This window comes from Diadema antillarum, unplaced genomic scaffold, assembly GCF_040938485.1.
Source record: "Diadema antillarum isolate AM-2024a unplaced genomic scaffold, OU_Dant_1.0 seq00001536_RagTag, whole genome shotgun sequence".
Lineage (NCBI taxonomy): Eukaryota > Metazoa > Echinodermata > Echinoidea > Diadematoida > Diadematidae > Diadema > Diadema antillarum.
Genome location: NW_027272268.1, coordinates 192,408 through 211,486, shown reverse-complemented (window position 1 = coordinate 211,486; position 19,079 = coordinate 192,408). Strand labels below are relative to the sequence as shown.

Below are 19,079 nucleotides of genomic sequence, written 5' to 3'. Positions count from 1 at the left end.
TTCTTCTTTTTGGATGGCATTCAACGCGCTCGCTTGCTCGCTCCGCGGCTGAAGCAATCGCTCATGCAAAGGGTCAAACATAAAAATACTATCTGCCTCGCCTCTTGAGTGCTTTCTGGAAAGAGTCACAGCCTTGCGGTTATCGGCGCGCAAGCTTGAAATCTAATCAAAAAGTGGATGCCTCCCCCATCCATGTCGCGCCGTTCCATTGCACGCGACACTCGTTTTTATTTTATGGAGAACGAGGCGCCCACGCAAGTGCAAGCGGGTGATCATATCATCGGCTGCATGTGTAGTACAGACAGTATGTATCTCTGTCTGGGTGCACAACTGGAGATCACTGTCGCATGTCGTTAGCTTTTCATTGACCAGAAAGAAGAGAGGGGAACTGTTGATTCTGAATGATCTTGGAACAAAATACTAAAAATTGACATTGGTGGTGTTTCAGAAGTTTTTTGCTAATTTTATTTCACAAATTAGAAGAGTGCTCTATCGGGCGTCTATCCATCAACAAACATCGCTAGCACAACTGCGCATGCGTCATACCAATGCTTAGAGGGAGCTCAACTTCATCGCAATGGCGGGCATCCGTGATGAAACGAGGAAGCTCTTTCCCGTGGATAATATCAGATCTGTTCTAGAAATATTTAGGTCTGAGCTTTCAGGTGACCATGAGCCGAATCTTGCGTTCCTTTCTGTTGTTGTCGGAATGGTTGAGAACATTCTGACGAGCAATCGAGCATCGGCCCACGGTCAAGCTGCCGATGAGAACCGCATGTGCATTGAACCCATCTTTCCTGTGATCGAGCTACCCAATGTCGAGGCTCTCTTCGCCAAGTTCGAGACGCAGGTGAAAGGATCTGTTGACTTGAGCAACCATAAATCCCAGTACGCAACACGAGACATGGTGAAGAAAGTGTCAGATATAATCTGGAGCTCTCTGTCACGTGCATACTACAGGGATAGGGCTCATTTGCAATCGTTATTCAGCTATCTGACAGGTAGGTATAGTGATTGTTTTTGTTATTGTTTTGACTAGTATCACTGGTATTGCCGTTGTGTTACCGTACTGTGGCGCGTGTGTGGTGTGTGTATGAGAGTACTAGTGAGTGGATAGGAGATGAGAAGGCCTGCCTGCGCCTGTGCTGTTCATGCTGTGCACAGCTCTATAGGAAAAGATTGTGGGGGTGAGGGAGCATGGAAGTTGAGGGGGCGTGCGTGACTTGAGGGAGGGCGATCGTGAGATGTTCAACACGGCGTCATGGGCCTTGGTAACTGCTTGGATGAAGTTTCCATGATTTGCTGCAATTTACATCAGATTTGTATTATTACGACTGCATGCCATGTGATGAGAGCTCAAGAATGAGGGACTTCCCCAGAAAAGTGAAAATATGCTGTTTTAGAAAAAACAAAAAACAAAAACAAAAACAAAAGAACAGAGAAGTCATATTCTAGATCTACCTGAGATCCAGACTTCATAGATTGTAACTAAATTGATCGATGCATGAGGAATGTAATCGGGGAAAATCTGATGAAATTATGATCACTTCAGTCGGTTATTAAATATTGTAAAATTTAGGCACTGCGTGTCTTCAGAATGCTAGAGAGCAGTTTTGGTCGGCAAATATGATGTAGCTTTAGCTGAATCCTCCTTGAGCTAAGTGTGTCGGCCAGGATTGTTTGTAGTGTTTGTAGGACTTGGCTCAGTTGCAGTTTGTTAGAGATTATGGTTGATTTATGTTTTTATCCTAAGCAAATGTAAATAGACAGTGTGAATATTTAAAGCTACCAGAATTTAAGTATACAACTTACAAACTGCTGTTTTGCTCTAAAACTTATAGTACAATACAGGTATCCATAGTGATTGGCCTAATTTGCAACTTCAAGCCAAGAACACACAGGAAATACCTCAAATGAATGTACCTCAAATGTATACATGACATTATCAGTGGTGATATGATCTTGACTGATGTAAAGAATCCATGCAAAGTTCATAATTCACCTTAATCTATTACCTGGTATATCAATTGTTGTCATTCATTTTTCAAGTTATCTGACTTTCCCCTAAAATTACCCTCCCTTCAAGAGGTAATCATGAAAGTTGTAGAAAAACATTTGTGTGTGTGTGTGTGTGTGTGTGTGTGTGTGTGACATGCTTGCTATGTTTTTGCAGGTGTTTTGGTCAGACATATCAAAAAATTAAAGTTTGGGAGCAAGATAAATTTGTCAGGGCTACTGACATTATTTTGTGTTTTCAAACAAATTATTAAATTTGGACTATGAAGAGTAAGACAAATTTAGATGACAAGTTATGTACCTGGTATCATCCCTTGCATATAATGTGACCTTGATTTCTTTCATTTTTAACTTATAAACTTATAAGCACTCTTGATCTAGGTACCTCCTTTCTTGATTTATTAGTTCATGCTTCTTCTTTTTTAATCTTGTGCACTTCCCATTTGATGCTGGCAGTTTCCTAGATTACTGCTTCGCCACCTCTTGTATATATAAACTACTTCAGCATGGCTCTCATTTTTTTTTTTTTCATTTTGTTTGTGTCTGTGTGTGTGTGTTTGTGTGTTTGTTTATATTCAATCTGTCCTTCCCAGGTAATCAGCTGGACTGCTTTGGTGTTGCTCTTGCTGTGGTTGCTGCCTGCCAGATCCTGGGCTTCAAAGATGTTCACCTGGCTCTGTCTGAGGACCATGCCTGGGTTGTGTTTGGAGAGGAGGGGGACGACACGGCTGAAGTAACATGGCATGGCAAGGGTAACGAGGACAAGCGAGGGCAGCCTATCAGCTTGGGTAAGGATGATAAAAGATCATCACTGGCTGGGCAACATGAGAAATCTTATTAGAATAAATTTTGATACTAGTTTGGTCCAGTCATGTTTGATTATGATCTTAAGAGACTTCCAAATGATATCTATTCCAGCGAGGTGAAAATATGGGGGGAAAAAAAAAGAAAGATTGCAAATGTGTCTTGATCTTCCAAACAATGCCAGGAAATCATACTTTTGCAATTTCAATATGAATTCGTCTGCTGAGAATGAGAAGGGGGTTAAGTTGCCTCTAAACCCATAGTGTTCAAGGCAACGTAACGCCCTTCTCATTCTTAGCCTGATGAATTGTGAAGTTTGAGCCTGATCGATAAATGTACCCTCAAAGCTGTTTGAGCATGACATACCAGGCTCACAATGACATTTTTGAGGTAATTTTAAAAAATAAGTGCTTAGCTTAGAATCTTTCTTTGCCTGTGTTTTAGGGCTCTATATAACATTCACAATCTTTTTGTAATGTTATACTTGACTGTTTAATGTCTCAATCTTTGAAAAAAAAATGCAGAAAAACTTTGATGATTTCTCCTTTTTTTTGGGGGGGGGATGAAAATTGAAGACATTTTGACAATCATTACACCATTTTATTGAGCAATGCAGGATGTTGACTGTATGATAGCACACTACTCACCGTAACACAACTCTCCGCAATATTGAGTCTCCTCCATCGATGGATATGTGCACTCATTATATTGATTTATATTTTTGATGCATGCACTGCATATAATATGCTCTGAAGATGATTGATAGACATGAACTTCAATCCTATTGTATCTGAGCCCTTGAGAAAGAAGAGGGATAGTACAACTTTATCAAACACTTTGAATATCGTCAACTCTGATTCTGAACAAGACTCGTGTAGTGATGGGCCTAATCAAGGAAAGCAGGGCACAAAGTCTTGTGAAGGCAATGTGTCAATGTGGTGCTCAATTGGCCACTGCTGTTCAATGCCAACTGAGTTTGAGAATTTGCACTGTCTGAAGACTAGCGATTTGAACAACTGAATGTGTGGCACGTCAGTGTGGTTCTCGTACTCCAACCTCAGGCACCAATTCAAGACAAAATTATCCCCCCCCCCAAAAAAAAAAATAACAAAAATAACAAAAATAACAAAAATAACAAAACAAAACAACACCAACAATGCTTACTTGTAAGCACTCCATGCATGCACTGCATGGTACATGCTACATATGCCATATATTTCACAGAATTGTGAAATATGCCACTTGTACAGTATCTGTACAGTGTATTTCGCAGAGTCTTGCAGTTCATATCGCGCTCTTGCTAGCTTTATCACTCACCCATTGTGAGCTTGCTACATCATCGCTCGTACACTTCGCCCTTTATATTTCAAAATTTGGATACAAAAGTGTAAGGAGTTTGTATTTTATATAATTAACACACTTTTTAGAAATTATGTGTAATGCTTCATAAAATCATGAAGTTTCAAGATTTGCTTGTAAATCTTAAAGCATGTAGTAAATGTATGGTCTATGTATTTTCAACAATACAGACTTAATTTCCAGTTTAATCTATGTGGTTTACAAAAGAAATGTGTGTCAATTTAAGTAACAAAGAAAAACTTGATACCATCCCTGTAAGTTGCAAAGAGTGAGCATGTCATGGTGGTATAAAAATGAAGTTTCTCTAACACTATGTCATCGCAACAGCATAGAAAATAGAAACTAACTAGAAAAGCACTCTGAGGGCACAGCCCTCCGCCAAGCATGCAGCTCATTTCCACCACTGATCTTGTTCTTCCATAGAGATATCAGTGTTTTCCACTCATACGTACTTATAGCATTGTTTGCTGAAAGTCGCCCGATTTCCCATTTATAGAAGCCTTTGTTATGTCATAAACCCTCAGGTGCACGGCGCGCCTGGCCCTAGCAGAAACTGGAGCACGCACTTAAGTGCGCGCATGCAAACCTCAAATACCTGAACTGAACTCCCAAGTTCATTGACCCTACCTGCCAAAATATCAAAAAATCCTTCATAAATTCCCCCAAAATTGTCAGATCACTACCAAAATTTAATCATTTGTTACTTGTATCATTCTCAACCTTTTCTGCAAGTTTCATCCAAATCCGTTCACTACTTTTTGAGTTATTTTGCACACGGACAAACCAACTAACTAACAAACACACAAACACACAAACACACAAACCAGCGGTAACGAAAACATAACCTCCCCCCTTGGCGGAGGTAATAAGAATATTCAGCAGTATTTCCATTATGTATATGTTGCACCCATCAACTATTATGCAAATGAGTTGTTTTTTTAAGTCCATAAAGTTTGTGTGGACAGATTGCACAATTCCTTTTCTTTCTCTTTCTGTTTCTTCCTCTTTCTATTTTTGTACAACCCATATTTGAAAAGGAAGTGAGTCATAGATGGAGCTCTTTATTTACTCTTTGGTAGCTTGTTACTTGAATTGTAAGTGCAGGTTACTTATCAGCTTCATGAACCTTCATACCAACATCCAAACATTTAAAAGAAATGTAATCACACTGGTCACACACTAAAGCGTGTGAAAAAAAAGAAAAAAATATCTGAAAAAGCATCTAAGGTAGATGCACACTTGGAGGGTTTGGGGAATTGATATTTGACCCAGAAGGTCATTATAGAAATAGTTTACTTCGCAGAAACTGTGTCAATGCTCTATCTAAAGTAGCAGCCATTTTGTACTGTGGTCCTTATGTGGAGCAACTTTCATGACACATTTATGGCAACGCTGCTCACTTGCACTGGTCCGACGGTCCCTGACAAGTAAAAATCACTGTCGGACCAGTAACTTTTTCAGGAATAGTCTGACACTAAAAAATGAAAAACCTGGGTACCTACTGGTCAGACAGACAGGTCGGACCAGTAAAAAAAAATGGGTTTGTGTGCAGCCCTGCTTACAGCACATATCACATATATATACATTGTATATGATTTAAATCTTTGTGAAATATGAATGTAAGTCAAATAGAATTAAACAGACACTTCTGCACAATTTTCAGTCTTTGCAAAGCACTTGTGGAGACTCCAAATTCAAATGAAATTTGCTCCAGTAGACATTGGTGGGTTTGGGATTTTTGTTTTTAAATTTGAAGATGTCTGATGTTCTTTTTAAGGATCTGGTAGCATGGGAAAACAATGCAATGGGAAGCTACACGTGTAGGTCGACTTGGATATATTCAGAAAGCCCAGCAACAAATTGTGTACACTGCTTTAGGAGCAGAACTCATGCAGCTGATGAAGCTTGACTGAAGTTGAACATTACTTATGAGTGTATGTTTCAGTGCACATTTTCACTCATGGGTAATTCTAGTCGAGCAGGCCTGCTCTAGTCATGGTCTTTGAGTGTACATACCCCAGTGGGCAATGAATGAAAATCAATTCAATCAGGCCGACCTTGTCTCCCCACACTATTGGGTCCTTGACTATTGTTTTGTATATTTAACTACAATGTATTTGATACTTTTCATAGATCTTCCTTTTGGTCATATCAGTTGCAGTGTGTTTTACACATGTGTTTTGCACAAGATTTGTATGCCTCTGCCTTACCTCTTTCGTAAAGTGTCGCTGGAAGCATAATGTTTGTGGGTTATCCATCCATCCATCTGTCCTTCCATCCTTGCATCCATAATCGATTTTGTGGATTTATGTAACAAGAACCATTCAAAGCTTCCAAATGCAACATAGCATTTATATGTTTGAGTAAATGAAGTTGCACCTATCAACTTGTAGGCATACATGCTAAAGGTCATAGGTCAACATCAATTTCTAATACCATTTCGCCTCGCTCGCTCCCCATATTTTTCCATAAAATGGCTCAAAAGATATTGTCAGAAAAATTCATGTGGTACATGTATGTACACATTACGAGATACTGATAATTTTGGGAAAGTTGCAAGCCATAGGGTCAAAGTTCAATGATTAAAGGTCATTGTGAAGTGGTATGATAAAGATCAAGTGCTACGAACCCCCCATTTCTGTGAAATTGCTCAAATTTTTAGAGATATCACACATGTTTGATTTATAAGCTGTGTTTTCTCAGCTGAAATTGGCTGTATGGTAATGAGTTCAAATATCAGCAACATTGTACTTTGATAGTGCACAGCAAGTTGATCCTGAAACTTCTTAAAATTCCCAGATAATTGCTCTGTGAAACAAATGTGCCATCTAAGCGAAACATGCTTCAAAAATACCATGCAGTGCGTTTTCAGGTTGGGCCATTAAACCTTCAAACATGTCATTTAAATTTCTTGCCAATCATGTGAAATTGTCATCTCACATTGTAGGCCAACAGGTACTGTAGACCTATTGTTAAAATGATGTGATATGGCAGAGGCATATCGGTTGCCATAGTAACATTTCCTTTTTTTCTACTATTGTAAAATTTGATAGCAGTTTCATCTGCATGAATGAATAATTTCAGAGAAAAGATATCAAGGTATCGAAAGTTGTGACTTCCAAACACACCACCATCACTGGAAAAAACAAACAAACAAGAACAAATTGTGGTAGCACAGTAGGACAATATAAAGAGAATTCCCACAAAATTTATTTATTTTTATTTATTTATTTATTTATTTATTCATGGTTTGAAAAACAACTACCATGGCAGCCTAACAAGGCCGAATTGAGGTAGTTTACACAGTAATACAACATAACATTAACAATAGCAAATTGCTTATGGAAAAATGAAAACAGCTTACATTACAGAACAGATATAATTATATGATAACATTGTAACATTGCTTATTCATTTCACAACTCAATTTCCAAAGCACAGAGATAACATTAAAAACCGTCAGACATCAAAACATTTATGTAATACAAATAAAAACCGATACAATTACACTCTTGAACACACTCAACATTTTACCCCTCACATACAGCGTACACCTCCCTTTGGCAAAAACTTTGGCACATGCATCACATATTTTCATACACCCACACAAGTATACACATTTATATACATACTCCGCATTGCATATCGTAACCCAAATATTTTGCGTTTGGGTATTATGTAATCGATACGTAAACGAATACCGGCGTTATTGACACACTTGCATCTACACCCAAGCTGACAATGCATGTTTGCACCTTCCCTTTTTTCGCTCTTTTAGAGTGTGTTTATTTGTTTTCATAATAAAAAATTGTACTTTCCTTTGACTTATTAATGTTACTGACATGATGAGGGTAATATTCCCATGCCTTCTGAAAGAGCCAGGTCAAGTGCTCCTTCATCATGCTAAAAAATGAGAATGTGTTGAAATTATCATTGTATTTTTCTTTTAATCTCTGTGTCCCGTGATGTCATAAGTTCTTGTCTTCTTATCCTGGAATGACAGCGCTCAGATTTAACCAAAATTTTAAAAATCCATAACTCTTGAACAGATTGTCCCATTTACCTCAAACTTCACTGATGTGTACTGCTAATACTGGGTGTTTCAAAAAACATTTCCCACTTTTGATCATTAATAGTTCAAAAACTATTCATCCAATAAAACTGACATTGATATGAGTAATAGCTGGATAGTGTACAATTTGGTTGAAGGTAATTTGGGTGTGAAAACATAAATCAGTTTCATTAAATCTAAGATTGATTTTGAAGTAAGGTTTCAGATTTTGGTCAAATTTTAACCCTCTGTACAAAAATTTAACTTCGCACAGAAACCAATGATGTGTATGTGAGTGTGTGCTGACAAAGGCCCTGAACAATGGGCATGCCTGAACCACCTGTTGACTAGACGTCAGTCTCGCGCTCCCTGGCACATGAATGCTTAATCAATAATTCATGTGGATTGCCCTGGGCACTGCTAGTCTGAATTCATGCACGGTAAAGTGCTTGCAAACACCACTTTTCATTCCAGCTGGCACTCATTTTCAAATTTTGCTTCACATATCACTAAATTTGGGACATAAATAAGCATAAATGATCTTCAGTTCCTCATTTTAATACAACTGTCTACTAATTAAATAGTCTGACAAATTTTTCGCTTTTTCGATAAAAAGAGATCATTTTTGGTAAAGAGTTCAGCAGCATTTATCATTGGGGCGATTTGTTTCACATTAGATTTATTTAAGGCTCCATATACACAAGTGTATATATACTCTAATTGATTTTCTTTGCTTCCTGTCACCACGTTTACGATAGAACAGAAGGTATTCATTGTAATTTCGCGACTCAACGACAGTATCGGCAGGCGTTTGACTTTACACAGATACGGCCAGAGGCTGAATAAAGACTAGTTGTGATAATGGAATTTCTCATGAATAAATAATGAAGCATTCAAACCCTGGCCATTGTTCAGGACCATTGTCAGGGTGTTAACCACACACTCCCATACACACCCATTGACCCCTGTGCAAAGTAAAATTTTGTACAGAGGGTTGAAAATAGAGCAAAGTCTGGAACCTAACTGTGAAATTAATCAGGGATTTCATGAAATTGATTTATGCTTTCATATTTAAACCACCTTCAACCAAATTGTACACTATTCAGCTATCACTCATATCAATGACAGTGTTATCTGATACATATATTTTTAATTATTAAGAATCAAAAGTGGGAAATGTTTTTTGAAACACCTAGTATTTCTGCTTTTGCTGTATCCACACATGTATATTTTGGGTAGATTCCCTTTAACAGCCAGTTGTCTAGGATTTGTGTGTATGAAACTGGACTGAAACCTCTTAGTCAGGTGGGGCGATGTCGGGGATGCTGGCGGTTCATTGCAACTGCATCCGCCTTTCCAGACACTTCCTTGTCTGCATGAAGAAACCACAAAAATAGTAGGTGATTGTTTAAAGACAAAATACAGCTATGGTCAGCTCTGCTTTCTAATTTGAATTTCATTTGCTTCAATTTTGATTTCAATTCTGGTACTCAAACCCACATATATATATATGATGTGAAATGATTAAGTCTTCACATGAAATTCTCTGAAGACACCATGAGAACAGCTATTTTTGCAATAGGAAAAAAAGACTGATAAGATATAAGCACACACACACACACACACACAGGCATGCATGCATACACACATACAATTGCGGCATCATTACTCATTTCAAACAGAAATTAGATTAATTTCTGCAAAGGAATTATACTTCAGTGTATTATTGTTATTGGGCATTTAGATGTCATGAATTTCAACTTGTTCTTTATTGCAGGATATTTCAAATACAGATGGGGCATTGCCAATCAACTCAATTGCAAACTGTGTGTTTAATGAGCATATAGTGTGACAGTGACTTCTGTTTTCAACTGAGAACACTGCATGCTTTCATATTACTCTAAGGGTCTTTGTGGAATTGTTTTTGTTTGTTTGTTTTGTTTTTGTTTTTAAAATTTATTTTTGAGGTTTGAAGTAGAATGCTCGATGCACAATTTTATCAACATCGTAGAAATAGCACCAATTTCAGATGAATTTCCAATACAGATGAGCTTTTGCTCTAATCTTAGGAAGAAATTGGTTGTGAAACATAAATGTTGGATTTTGCAAAGGGGTTGGATATGATTCAAATCAGGATAAGTCAGTTAATAAACATCAGATAAGTTAGTGTCAGAACTGACTGGGAAAGAAAGAGCATGTTGCATTCATCATGTAATGTTTTTTTTTTTTTCATTTTATCTAGGTATAACTGAAAAGAGTTGGCTATACTTGAATGGACATCCAGTGATCTGCACAAGACAGATGGAAGTAGCAGCCCTTGTCTCTGCTATCAACCCCACCATCAACTCATCTTTGGACAGCATAGAATTGGCTTCCATGCAACAGGTTAGTCATTAGCCTGCTCTGGCATCTCAAAATGCCTGTAAGAATTGATCAGGTGGATGAGATATGTTAAGAGCAGTTTGATGAGGGCTGCCAGACTTTATAGTGGTTTGGTGTTCTTTCATATCTGTTGTGTTCGTGGAGCTATTGATTTCATTGAATCTAAAGACTTCATTAATGTACTTAAATTGATTACACTGGTCAACAACATATTTGTTGTCTGAGTTTTTTCAGCTGATTTAGGGTAAACCTGATGCGCTGAATCTAAAAATGACATTGGTTTTGCTCAATCAGGTCAAGTTTTTGAGCTACGGCTACATGTCGTTTTTTACGTTTTTGTTCACATTAAAGCATGTGTGGAGCATTTTAGAAGAAGTCGGTGGGGGTAAAATGCCATTTTGATTAATTGTTTTGATTAGAAATGTTTATCTTAATGACAAAAAGTATTCGGGTCCGATAGTTCTGGGTGATTATGTCAAAAAGGGATCAGTTTGTAGTCATAAAAACCTTGAAATCTTCCATCACTCACTCAACTATACACTGAAGGAGAAGTATGAAGCGGTTAAGTATGTGCTGGAGAAAAATTGGTTATGATCAGCATAAGTGGTTTATTTGTGTTGACCTGAAGATGGTGAACTTTTGTTGGGGCAACAGAGTGGGTTCACCAAGTACCCAGGTTTTCTGTGCTTGTGGGATAGTAGGTACCGTGCTCAGCATTGCACGAAGAAGGACCGGCCTGTACGAGAGGAATTGGTGCCTTGCAAAGAAAGGAATGTCATCAATGACCCTCTGGTGGACCGAGACAGAATACTCTTCCCACCGCTGCACATCAAGCTCAGCTTAATCAAGCAGTTCACCAAGGCTCTGGACAAGAATGGTGACTGCTTCACTTACTTGTGCCAGTGTTTTCCAGGATTGTCCATGGAGAAAAAGAAAGCTGGCATCTTTGATGGTCCTCAGATCAGTCAGCTCATCAGAGATCCAGAGTTCGAAAACTCAATGAATGAAGTGGAACTGGAACCTTGGGAAGCATTTGTTCTGGTAGTGAAGAACTTTCTTGGCAACATTAAAGCCAGAAACTACGCAGAACTTGTCAACAACATGCTGACTGCTTTCAGAAACCTTGGCTGCAACATGAGCATCAAGATGCACTACCTATTTTCACATATGGACCTGTTTCCTGAGAACCTGGGTTCAATGAGTGACGAGCAGGGAGAGAGATTCCATCAGGACATGTAAGAGATGGAGACCAGGTATCACGGTCGCTGGGACGCAGTCATGATGGCTGACTAATGTTGGGCTCTGAAGAGAGACCTCCCTGATGCTGAGCATTCCAGGAGTTCGAAGAAACGGAAGTTCAAGCCCTGAAGTTTGAACAATGCTGACGCAGCATGCAATTTACGCGTATACTTACCTTTATCAATGCCCACCATTCAGTTTACAGTAATTGATGTTTCTAAGATCAGGTAATCAATATTGTTGTTGGAAAAACATTTTTTCGTCCTAAAAATATATTTAGGGTGATATGTAACAAAAATTAGCTGATAATACCACAAAAATGTAATCGATTTTGTCACAAGATCTAGGCCTATTTTTTTTCCAAATCAACTTAAGCTGTTGGCCACTTGAACCGAGTGGTCCCTGTACAAAGTCTATGGGAATTACAGAATTGAGTATTCCAGGGGTTAACACAAAAACTTGACCTGATGGAGAGAAACGGATGCCATTTCCTGATTCAGCACTACAAAAATACCCTGAATCAGTTGTAGAAATCAAGACAACATTCAAAAAGTTAAAAATTGTTGCCCAGTGTTATGCTTCATAAATATTAATCATCACAACCTAAAAGCAGGCACATAGTTTTTGTGATACTCACCCAAGAAGCAACAACTAATTTTCTAAATTGTATGATATAATTAAATTGGAGCTCTCAGATGAGTTGTCCAATGGAATTAGAGGAGAATTGAGACGTAAACATCCATGAATTCAAGTACATCAGTCATCTGGTTGTCTTTGGATCTGTTCATATGGGACTAATTGTTAGCAATGAAACGTTATCATTTGTGGATATTGCAATTGCTTTGTGCAACGTGTGGTTGGTATTTTCACAAAAACAGACTAACCATACATGTATGCAAGGTTGTAATCCCCCAATATATGGGTAATCTCTCCACCCATCCCCCCCCCCCCCCCCCCCCCCCGTCAGTGCCATATCACACATGGTGATCGTGCTTACCCACAGATTTCATGCCAACACGGCTTTTATGCCTTTGCATGAAGCGTCCGCTATGCATTGTCTCACCAGTCTTCTCAGTGTCAATGCACAGTGCACTTATCAAAAAGCCCAGAGAGAGCCGAGCCACATATCAGCATGAATAGCCAATAGGATGAGAAAGGCCACAAATACATAAGTGAAACATCACACAGCAATTCAGTGGCAGTGTATTTATCCTGTTCACAACTCTGTGAGTCAATGACAGGATTTTATGAGCAGATTTCTTATCATGAAATTGTACAAAGATGTGCATTGAAGGATTTTATTACCAGATTTCTTGTCATCAGATCATACAAAGATGTGCATTGGTTACAAAATTGTGTACTGAATTTTATCATGAAGTGTTTTTGGGATTGTTACATGGTATTTTCTGGTATGAAAAAGTCATCCAGTCAGCTGACTTAGCAAGACATGCAACTTGCAAGACCCTCATGTTAGTTGAACATCAGATTGTAAGGTTTAATCACATTTTGTGCAGTGCATGTATACAGAATCAGATTATAATAACTATTTAGCTTTAATTTGCTGTAGATTATCTTCTTTCTCTTTCATACATGCCGTAAAGTTCCGTGTATAAGACGCACTATTTTTTCGTCAGAAAACATTGAAAATCGGGGGTGCGTCGTATACACGGGTACAGTCGAATCACGGAAAAAAATCTGTCATGTACACCCAATTTTATAAGGTCAACTTGGGGCCATGTATTGCCCATCGACGTTTGGAAGGTAAGCAATCACTAAAACTTACGGATAAATGAGCGATCTTTCAATCTGGACACACACAAAAGCTGCAAATACGGGATAATACATCGGCCTTGTGCAGTAACGATGTATCAATCTGGCCATAGACAACAGCTGTAACAGCACTGCTACCGATGTATCAGTCTACCAAGCTACCACCAGCCAACCTAGTAGCTGAAAATACGCGATGTACAGATATCATTACTAAATTACCGATACCGTAAAACTTATCAATGTACTAGTGTCAATATGGCCATAGACAAAAGCAGAGACTCCAACTCTCCCGTTTTTCGATGGGAGATCTCCCGCCGAAAACCCATTTTTTGCAAAATCTCCCATTCTCCCGCTTATGATTTTAGTTTTCTCCCGCCCTGGCTCTGTGTCTCCTGTTGGAAAGGATTTCTTACTTATTGCTATCGTATGTTAAAAAAATAAGCCTTAGATGGCACCAGAGAGCATCTAGAACCCTGGGAATTTCGCGCTTCGCACACATCAACTTGGAATCTCCCGTTTGCTAGGGGTTTCAGGCGGGAGAATCTCCAGATCAGAAGGTGCTTTGGGTTGGAGTCTCTGCAAAAGCTGTAAAATATGGAGTAGGATCGACACTGTGTCACCGTAATATGAACGATGTGTGAAGCATGCATGCATATCCATGGCGTTCGTTTGCTCTTCATTTCACGAGGCCAGGATAGCATAGCTACACTGCAGCTAGCTAGCTAGCTAGCTAGCAAGCCTTTTGCAAAGGCAGCAGCTGTAGAGAGGCTCTTGCAATGGACTCGCGTGCACAGAGCGATCGGATCGGAGCGCGCTTGCCCATTGCGTGCTGTGTGTGCAAGTCCATTGCTCTCTGTGTGCGTGTGCTGAAATTATAGCAAGCTGCCTTGCCTTTTGCAAAAGGCTAGCACTGTGCATACAAGCATGGTACAAGAGACACACATGTTGCTGGTAATCCCTCCGGGCGAAACAACAGTGAGTGTAATTACCGTACGCACCGTACGTCTTGCCGTACGATCCCTCTGCTACACTTGTTGATGTTTTTCTTATTTTTCGTAATGAACCATCCAGTCTGACATGCGTCAATATGCGAGACACCCTCTGCTATGTATGATAGCAAAGATCGTACTGTACACTCATGAGTACGATATGATACATGTACCACGATTGAAAGGCGAAACAATAGCAAGTGAGTACCGAGACAAGTCTCGCATTTTGCGTCTTCTATATTTTGCCGATGTCCGATGAATACCGTTAAAAGAAAGTATAAAAGGAAACGAAAAATAGAGCAAATACATGCTGCATTCAAGGGAAATTTTGAGCTGAAATAATATGTATGACACAAGCAATATTTGCGTGGAAATTTTCGTGTTTTTTTAAATTTTTTTTAATTTTAGGTCCGAAAGTAGGGGTGCGTCTTATACACGGGTGCGTCTTATACACGGAACTTTACGGTAATGTACCCTAGATTTCTGAATGAATACCGAGGGATGGTTTCTTGGATGTGATAAAGTAGTACACTTTGTACTGGGATCTTTGGATTGATTAGTGACATTTCATGCTGTAGGTGGCATGTTCTTTTTCTGGAGAGGTTTCTTTTTCTCGCTCTCCCCCCCCACTTGCTGGCAATGATGCAATTTTACAATCAAACATTTTGAAAATTTTGCCAGTGATGATGGTGATGATGATCAGAATTATATTTTCTGTTTGTGCTTATTCAGCCCTATTTTGGTAACATATTCAAGCTACTTTTAGTATTGTGATGTCATGTAGCAGGGTACTACATACAATTAGTAACTTTTACCACTTCCACAGTCAGGCGAGCAGATTTTCAAATTGTTGCAGAACACTTGCCAGAACATGAATTTTATTTGCCTGAAAAGAAAGTCCAAAATATAAGAAAATGATATAGATAATCACATGTAAGTCAAGGGCTTAATAGAGTACTTGATCATTTGAAAATACAGCTTAAGTTGCTTCAAACGCTGAAACACATTGGCGTAACAAATTTTGTTTGATGGAGTGTTGGCATTGCCTTGCACTAGGGCTTCTTCAAGCAAGTGTTGGAAAGTTGCTGAAATGAAATTAAAGTGTGTTGCATCACTTAACAGTCTTTATCTTTGGGCCTCTCTATGGTTGACTTTGTGGGTTTGTGGGGGAGGGGGGAATAAGTAAAAAATAGTGGCTTAAAAACTTGTTGCTTGCCCAGTTCCGGCAAGCATTTTTTCTCGTTGTTCCAATCTAAAACACTTGCCTGACTTTGATTCATACTATCCAGGGGCAATTGGGCAATTGGGCAATTGCTTATATGTAGCTTCTTGGGTAGTGGAGATTTGACTTGGCCAGTACATGGAAATCATGCCCGTAATGTCTTTATAAAATCTCAGGGGAAAAAAAAATGGACAATATGTTCTGATGGTAATATCCTGGGTACCACTTGGTTGTTTGTATCACTATATATATATATATATATATATATATATATATATATATATATATATATATGTATATACTACTATATATATATATATATATATATATATATATATATATATATATATATATATGCACACATTATGTATATGTAGTATAAACTCCTTTCAGGAACTATTTGACAATTTTCGTTCCAAGTCTTCCTCATTGATGGAGTAACATGTCTCTGCTTTAGAGTGTACAGATACATTGTATTCTGAGAGTGATGAAAATGGACTTGCAATCCCTGGCTACCAGCAACACCCATGAAAGCTTGAGGCGTGGGAGGAATAATATGCAAGTAACAAAATCAAGAACTACGCTGTCAAAGGCCTAACTGCTCATATTTATGAGTGAAGTATTCGAAACTTGTGTACAATATATATAAACATATGAGAGGAATATGTATTTGCCTTTTGTAAGCCAAGCTGCGTATCATAATTTATGGGCTTAATGTGTGTGAATGCAATTTCTTCATTAAGGAGCACAAATAGTAGGAAGAGCAGTTTGACACAGAGTTTGCCAGTATACTACATTCTATTCTATTCAATTTAAGAAACCGACAAGGCATTGCCATGGTAACTGCATATTTTCATGCAAATCTTGTGGAGTGAACTACTTCCACAATTGTGAAGCAATTAAAATCAAATTTGGTGGACATTCTTGCATTGAGGTATAAATGTGGAGACCTGATTTTTGGTTTGCTGGACAAAGCGTTGCCATGGTAAACACATTTTACCAAACCTTGTGACATTTGGGGATTTCTACATAAACTTGGGATGTACATGAAAGAACACGTCACGTCGGGGGGGGGGGGGTGGGGGGGGGGGGGGGGGGGGGGGGGAGGGCATTTCATTAAGCGGTTTGGTTGGATATTTTTATGATAAACTATTACAAGCTGCTGAAATCCTTGCATCTGATTGGCTGAGAGCAAATTTGTCCAACAACTTTGTCGGACAAACTGCTTCATGAAATGCCCCCCTGATCAAACTCACAAGGACTCACAAGGTACTACACACATTTACACACACACACACAAACAGAACCTTTTATCAAACCCTGGTTCAATTCTTTTCTATGAAGGAGTCTGAGCTGCTGGAGTGAGGGTATTACCTTCAGTGATATTGTAGTTCTACAAGTTATGTCAGTAGTTTATTGCCCCACCACTATTGGACTAAGATGTTGATTTCTTATCTGTCACCTCAGTTTTACTAATCTGTCAATGAACAAGTAGTCATATCAGAAGTAAGTGCCACTTTGCTCACAGACAGGCACCTTATTTCCTCTGCCCCTGCTGAACGAGAATTCTCCTTCCATCTATAATTCATATCAAAGGACTGACGTTCATTGTGCATGAATGTGAATATGATCTCTGGACTTACCAGCTCCACATTACAGATTATAGCCAACCCAGTCATTATGACTCACTGTCATGCCTTGGTGCTGGGTCAGTGGCTGTTTTCATGTGTTAGTGAGTCTTTGCATGTCTCTGTATCTCTCTCTCTGTGTGTGTGTGTGTGTATGAATGGATAAAAAGAAAAAAAGGTTGACTTCTTGCACTGTGCATGGAATGGAGTAACAGCAAGGGGAAAATTGTCTCCCTATTGATCCTCACCCCATGGCTCCCGGACCAGCGGGGGAATGAAGACAAAAACAAAATCTGCACACAGCAAGAGTTGCTGCTCTCCCGTCCCCCTCCCCCCCCCCCCCCCCCCACTCTCTCTCTCCCTCTTCCTTTCCATTTTTATTCTCTTGAGAGCACCCCCTGGCTTTCAGACTTATACAGACTGGCCCTCTGATACTCTTAGCACTGATTGATTTCTGGTTGTGCTACTGTCAATGGAAATATTTTGCAATTTTTAAGTAAAAGTTATGAAAAAAAGTCAGTGGTTGGTCTGCCTACTGCATATTGATTTTTTCCCCACGTGCCCATGCATATTGTACAAGTTAGATTTTGCTGTCATGAGTAAAAGGCCAGTGAATGTTATTAACCAGACTTATATGAAACTCATCAAGTCATAGAATTTTGTAGTGATATTTGTGTAAGGTTTAAATTCATATCAATTTTTTAATTTTTTTTTTTATAGCAGTGTCTCATCTAGCTGTCCAAGTAGCCAAGTAGATTTTAGCTATGATTTTTTTTTCTGCATCAGAATTCTGAATCTTTTTTCTCTATCTGAAGTAGCACCAGAAATGCCAAGCAGAATTTTGTCAAACTTAGCACAATATCAAAAATATTTTATTTCTGCTTGTGATTTGAGCTTAAAGAAATATAAGACATCAAGGTGAAGTTCTGTTGAATATATCATATACTAGTGTTCATCATCTTTTTTCCCCATAAAATGGTAAGAGTGAGCAGCTGAGTTACAAACTGAAAAATTATCATCCATCCATTTTTAAGTCATTGATAGAGTGTAATGATATGTGTGGAACATGTACAACATAATACTGAAATTGTTGCTCAACTGCATTCTCCAAAATGTACAGTTGTGGTAACAAATAGTCAGAGCAGTACCCAATATTTTCTGTGATGTCCATGACCATTTTCAATTTAAGTCCCTCGGACTGTTAAATCAAAATTTAATCAAAAAGACACAATTTAATTTTATGAAAGTTGCTGGTGCAATCATGTCTGTTTGAAATGACCTAGGGATTTAGTAGTGAAACATCTTATTAGATTTCCAAATGTTTCTTTGGTTGTTAGAAATGATTCCATATTGCCATGAGGAAAGCCAGCTCAGATCATGTGCTCAATATCTAATTTATCATAGATTAGATGTTGTGACATATTAGCCAGGTACGGTTGCATCCAAAATGCGGGGTACATTTCTGTTCAAACTCCGTAACATTAATTGACCTTTGATCAAGCCAAAGCAATTTTAGACTAATAAGCAGTCATAAATTGGAATGTAAGCAGTGATGTGAAAATGTGCGGCAATATTCAGTAATGCCACGAAATGACTGGTGACACAGTGTCAGATTTGAA

The 19,079-nt window shown here is 38.6% G+C and overlaps 1 protein-coding gene across 1 annotated transcript in view; it reads left to right on the top strand.

The window, feature by feature from the left end:
* Positions 1-373: 373 nt before the first annotated feature.
* Positions 374-19,079, top strand: part of LOC139710496 (menin-like) — a 29,543-nt gene continuing 10,837 nt past the window's right edge. The window contains exons 1-3 of the mRNA XM_071622411.1: positions 374-1,001; positions 2,610-2,804; positions 10,473-10,615. Coding sequence (XP_071478512.1) covers positions 578-1,001; positions 2,610-2,804; positions 10,473-10,615 — 762 coding nt within the window. The 5' untranslated portion in view covers positions 374-577. The remainder of the gene's footprint in view (positions 1,002-2,609; positions 2,805-10,472; positions 10,616-19,079) is intronic.